The sequence below is a fragment of the Sminthopsis crassicaudata genome, chromosome 1, assembly GCF_048593235.1.
Source record: "Sminthopsis crassicaudata isolate SCR6 chromosome 1, ASM4859323v1, whole genome shotgun sequence".
Taxonomy (NCBI): Eukaryota; Metazoa; Chordata; class Mammalia; order Dasyuromorphia; family Dasyuridae; genus Sminthopsis; species Sminthopsis crassicaudata.
Genome location: NC_133617.1, coordinates 154,183,554 through 154,189,553, shown reverse-complemented (window position 1 = coordinate 154,189,553; position 6,000 = coordinate 154,183,554). Strand labels below are relative to the sequence as shown.

At 40.2% G+C, this 6,000-nt stretch overlaps 1 protein-coding gene across 2 annotated transcripts in view; it reads left to right on the top strand.

The window, feature by feature from the left end:
* The first annotated feature begins 212 nt into the window (after positions 1-212).
* RIPK2 (receptor interacting serine/threonine kinase 2) overlaps positions 213-6,000 on the top strand; it is a 44,155-nt gene continuing 38,367 nt past the window's right edge. For both annotated transcript variants that reach the window (XM_074270080.1, XM_074270071.1), the window contains exon 1: positions 213-1,137. In XM_074270080.1, coding sequence (XP_074126181.1) covers positions 959-1,137 — 179 coding nt within the window. In that variant the 5' untranslated portion in view covers positions 213-958. The remainder of the gene's footprint in view (positions 1,138-6,000) is intronic.

Genomic DNA, 6,000 nt, shown 5'->3' with positions numbered 1-6,000 from the left:
TCCAAGCTGTACGTGCAGATTGGGGAAAAAAAAAAAAAAAAAAAAAAAAAAAAAAAAAAAAAAAAAAAACTCTACTTCCAGTGGAATTGCCTGCTGACCAAAGGGAAAATAACTGGCTGGCCACATTTAGGGGTTTTCCCAAAGAGAACGGGTGGCTTTTCCTGAAGACAGGAGAGGGTAAAAGAAAAAATAAAAGAGGAGTTTCCCAATCGATCGCCTGGCTACTTTAAGATTCGAGTAGCATCTGGACGATCCCTGCTTAGGAGGAGGCGTCTTGCAAGGGTGGAGACCTGGAGATTTCACTTCCGACAAAAGCAGAGCTGGCAGGGAGGATGAGGTAGCAGAACTACTTAGAGTGAGAGATTGAATGTCCCTGAGCGGGAGGAGCAGGGAGGGGAAGGAATGAAAGACTGAGCTGAGCCATAGGCTGCTGCACGTCTTCGCTCACTCGTGGATCCTGGATTAGGGAGGTTTTTAAGCTGCTGACGTAGAGTGGCAAGCTTGGGAAGGGAAGTGCAACCCCAGCCAGACCCAGGCAGTGTTCGGTAAGAGTTCTGCAATATCTTCCAAGGGTAGGCATGTAGGAGGGTAGAAAGAAAACGCACACATAGAGATCGAAACAACGTTGGTAGGAGTTTACTCTCGTTTTCTGGGGACACTTTCGGAACTGCGGGCGGTTCGAAGCACTGCAGACTGTTTGCAGGCGGGGAGAAGGAACTTTGTTTTCCCGAAGTGGTAAAGGGGAGGGAGCCAGTCCCTCTATTGGTGCCCTCCGAAGGAGAGGGAGAAATACCAATGCCTGGCCTCCCGCAGGAGGAGGTGGAAGTGAACGAAGCCGGAGAGTAGTAGCCGCTGCCAACCCGGAACCGTCTCTCCAGAAACAACAGCCCGTCGCTGGAAGAACTGGGGCCGCTACCTCCCTCTCCAGTGCTGAGACTGAGTGGTCTAGGCTAGGAGGATGAACGGAGACAGCCTAGCCATTTCTAGCTCATTACCCACCATCCCTTATCAAAAGCTCGCCGACCTGCGCTTCCTGAGCCGGGGGGCATCAGGCACGGTATCCTCTGCACGCCACTCTGACTGGCGCGTTCAGGTGGCAGTGAAGCACCTGCATTTCCAGACCCCGCCGCAGGAAAGGTAATGATTCCCACCGTCTCGGTCCTTCCTCTGAGTCCACTGTACTCGCGTCTCCACCACGGAAACATGCACAATCCTACTCCGTGCCTTCTCTACCCTCTCCCGTGGATCGGAGAGGTGGCCGGGTTTCACGCGAGCACGCACATAATCACCTACCCAGGTGATTGCTTCCCTCCATACCTGGACTGCCTTGTGATTTGGAGCAGAAGTAGAAAGGAGAGGGATGTGGGTGAAATTTAATCTTCTATCTTGTGCCCCCGTGTCCAGAGTAAAATCAGATTTCTTCCTATCTCCTAAATCCCAAATCCAACATCATTGTCCCGCCATTCCAAAATGTACCTCCCTTTGCTTGGGATTTCTTGTTGGCCTTTATAAATATATCTTTTTGTTTTTAAAAATTGGAAAGGCTCGGTAGGGTTTCTGAAGAACTATTTCTCCCATTGGAATTGAGGTCACTGTTTGTAGGAGAAATTGGCTGTTAATTGTATTGTGTGGTCACTGTTGGAGGACTCTGCCTGTTATGGACTCTGGCGGATTTAAAGGAAATGACTAGAGTTTGAGGAAACTCAACTTTCGATTTCAGTTCAAGGGCTATTGACCCAAACATTCAATTCTGTTTGTGCCAGCTATAGACTTTGACACTAGTCTGTATGTATCTTGTTCTTTGACTTGTAGTTTAACCGTATCCTGCAGTCATTTTGCAATGGTCTCACACTCTTGGCGGCAGAATTTTCTCTTCCCACAGAATCATAGAAGACTAGAGTTATAAGAAAGTTAAGAGGATATCCAAACAAACCATTCACTTAATTTTACAGGAGTGAAAAGGAGACCCAGGGAAGTTAAGTGATTTGGAAAAGTCAGGATTTTGGTTTTGGTTTTTTGCTTGTTTGTTTGTTTTTAGGCTGAGGGACCTTTCTACTACAAATATTTATAGATTTGTAATATTAAACTACAACATAGTGAAAGATATCTTCTCTTTAAATAACATTTAAATTATTGCTCAGCATCTACCAAGCCCTATCTTTTAGGATCTCTTCTGTTTGCTGCACTCTTCACCCCCTAATCTTACCTTATCTTCAACTATTAACATCTAAAAATGAGAAGTAGCCAATAATTGAGACTTGGGTGTAGACCACTAGGCAATTTACAGGATTAGATGTTTGAACATATCTGGAGATTGCTTCCTCTCCCTAGTACACTACTTGATTATGTGTAGGATTTGAGGTTCGTTCACTCTAGCCCTCTTTATTTTCCAGGAGCTGATATTAGGACTTTTAAGCTGATATTAGGAGACTGAGTAGTTGTTGATAAGGATAGATATGTTTTGGGCTTTTCTATGTAAATATTGATGGACTTATTAGATTTTTGATAGGTAAATCTAATTCTGCCTGAATTAGAAGTAATAGGAATTTGAATGTTAATAGCTATGAGGTGATTTATACTCATCAATTCAGAGTGTGGGGTAATGGATAAAGTGGTTTGAATCCTATCTTAGACATAACCTACCTATGTGATTCCCAAGGGAGTCAGAGTTGCAGTTTCTTCATCTGTAAAGTGGAGATAATATTTGTACTCTTTGCTTCACTAAATTGTAAGGTGAGAGTGCTTTGCACCTAACATGCTACGTAACTGTGAATTGTGGCTCAAAGAAGAAGTCTGTGAAGGAGGGTATGAAAGTAGTGTTATCCTATGTAGTAAATTAAGTCTCTAAGTGACGTTGGCCCAGCAAATATGGGATGACACAGAGCATTCCAATGGAGTCCTTATAATTCAAAGTTTGGTACTTGATCCTTTACAACACTTCATCACCCCTCACCTTCTAAAAGAATTTATAAAAACCAGGAAATCAAACTTCCCTCAAGCCCACTCCAACTTTTCACCACGGATTCTCTTCTCCCACTTGTTACCTCTTCTCCCACTTGTTACATTGTTTTCATTCTGGTCTTTAAGAAAGCAATATTTACTTAAGCTAAACACAGGGCTGAGCAGGCCATTGACTCCTGGTTTCTTTTCTCACCTAATAAAATGAGGATAATAATATTTTTGCTTCTTGGCCAATGATCATTTTTTGGAACCCAAAGTAGAAAGAATAGTGATTGTGGAATCAGAGGACCTAGCTTCAGTCTTACCTTAGACATGAAATGTGTGACAGAGCAAGTCACTTAGCTTCAATGGTACTCCGTTCCTTCATCTGTAAAATGAAAGGGCTGAATTTAAATGGCCTCTGACATCCCTTTCACTTCTAGATACTTCATTCTTTGCAAAACCTCACATTTATTTTCTTGACAGTCCTAAAACCAATTCTGGAAGTCTGAGATATCTAGGAACAGTGGCTATGAAAACTTATCTATGATTTTGTCTTTTGTGATCATGGAGTCAAGAGAGTTCTGGGGGGGAGGGGAGGTATTATTTCAGAGACATGATATTGTGCAACTTCTACCTTATATCCAATTAACATTGGATAGGATCTATGCATAGATGATCTTCCTCTAGAAAAGACAAAAGGGGAAAGAAAAATAGAAAGGGCAGAAAATCAGAATAGATTCTTGGTGCCCTATGGACAAAACAACTGATTTTTCATTTTCCAAGTGCATGTTTTAACAATATGTAAGTAAAATCTGATGGGCTTATTATTTATTACAGTCTGAACTGCTGAAGTTAATTAAAATCACTAAAAAAAAATTTACCCCTGTTAGTCTTCTAAATCTTGACAAAGAACATTGCTCCCATATGCTATCTTTCCCCACCCATTTACTTGCCAAGCAAGAATTCTCATCTCACTTTTGGTAAAAGAAAAAGATCAGAGTAGAAGAGAGACGATTCCATTCAGTTCAGAAAACATTAGTTGAGATCCTCTTTGCTGGTTACTCTACTAGGTATTGCTTGAAACCCAACTGAAATTTTAGCCTCAAGACAATAGTCTAACATTATGACTCCTTGCCCAGAAGTCAACAGTTCTCCCTTCTCTCTTGTTTTTGGGCAGTGAAATTACCTCATAAATGTTGTCTTACCTACCTCTACTTCTTGAATCAGCTCAAATCATGGCAAGTCTGAGTGTCTAACCTGGAAACTCTCTAACTATCCTTAGTCCAGGAAATTCCTGGGAGCTGAAGTGGCTTGAGTTAACTCATCTTCACTCTAAACCAACTCCTCCTTCTGATTTTCCTGTGTTTTTCAATTGACAGTGCCATTCTCCTAGCCACTTAGATTTAAAATTTTGATGTCATCTATAACTCCTTATGAACACTTGCTATTCCCAGTCTCTAATTTATTTATCCTGTGTGATTCTTAAGTGTTAATTCAATCTTCCTCTTCTTTCCTTTGCTACATCCCCAGTTCAGTGCATATTCCCTAAATTATTTCTTCCAGTCTCTCTCTAAGGTCCTAATTTTAACTTGCATCATTTTCTGTATTAATATTCCAAAAGCAGACCTCTAATTATGTTGTTCCCTTCTCAGAAACTCTTGTCATTTACCAAATTGTTTACCAAATAAAATTAATATTTTTTAATCTTGATATCCAAAGCTCTCCAGTATTAGGCCTTTGACTCTTCATCTATTTTTCTCCTGATATATATCTAACAGGACTACTTGTCAAAAAAGCCCAACAATTTCCTTTTATTATTTTTTTCTTCTTTCAAGAGGAAACATACATAGTAGTTAGTTGAACTAAGAGGCAATAAGAGCAGTTACCCCTAGCAGCTACTTGAATGTCTGAACCCCTGAGCAAGGTTAAATCTTTCAATCCTCTAAATGACTCTTTTGCACCCAAGAAGAGGCCTGTTTGAAATGTTAGAGGGAGTTTAGCAATGAAGTCACAACTCTAGATCCTATAAACCTTTTCCTATCTTGTGTTTCCTATGTGTCCTCTCCCAGTACTATCTCCTATCTACCAGATCCTGCTAGTTTTTCTAGGACAAACACATAGAGTATGCAACCTGGAATTATTGGACTTTCCATCTCTGATACTTCTTGTATGACCTTGGACAAATGATTGGATCTCTCTGGGACTCAGTTGCCTCATTTGTCAGACAAAAGGGGTGGATTGCATGGCCTCTAATAGCCCTTTTTGGAATAGGAATAAAGAGACTTTGAATTCAAATTCCAGTGTACCATAAACTGTGTGACCTTAAGCAAATCACTCCCTAGGCCTTAGTTTCCTTATTTGTAAAATGAGAGGTTTAGATTTGATGATCTCCAAGATTGCTTCTAGCTATAACAATATATAAATCTGTAGAACTTTAAACTTTGTACTGTAAGGTTTTCCCCCTTTTTCTTTCTTTACTAGATTATAAACTCCTTAACAGAACATTATACCATTTTTGAAAAATTACTCACAGTACCAAATAGCATAGTGCCTTTCATATAGTACCAGTCAGTAAATCCTTATTAGAGAATTTTGTTCATTCCAGAATAGGAAAATCTTTGTTCAACTTAAATAGACACAAAAAGGCAAGTTTGTCAAATTGTTGTCTTGCCTGCCTGTTTCTTGAATCAGCTCTGATCAGGGCAAGGCTGAGTGTCTGATCTGGAATATTTCTGTTGTCTTTTTTTTGTGTCAATGTTCTTTACCCAAGATCCCAATAAAATGTGGTCTGGCAGGGCTTTAAAACCTTAGATAGCTTATCTCTTCTGATTTTATAAATGTTCAAAATTATAATAAAATCTGAGGATTTGGGATCAGGAGAGTTCAAGATACAGAAAGCCAAAGTAATGGAACCTGGGATGTTTTTGATATGTAGGGAACTCTAAGATGAGGAAATTTCCTCTACCAGTGAAGGCAGGTTGATAACTTCTTTGCAATTTATAGTCTTAAAAAGTTGCTGATAATGACCTGTTCAGGGTCACACATTCAAGTAGATCT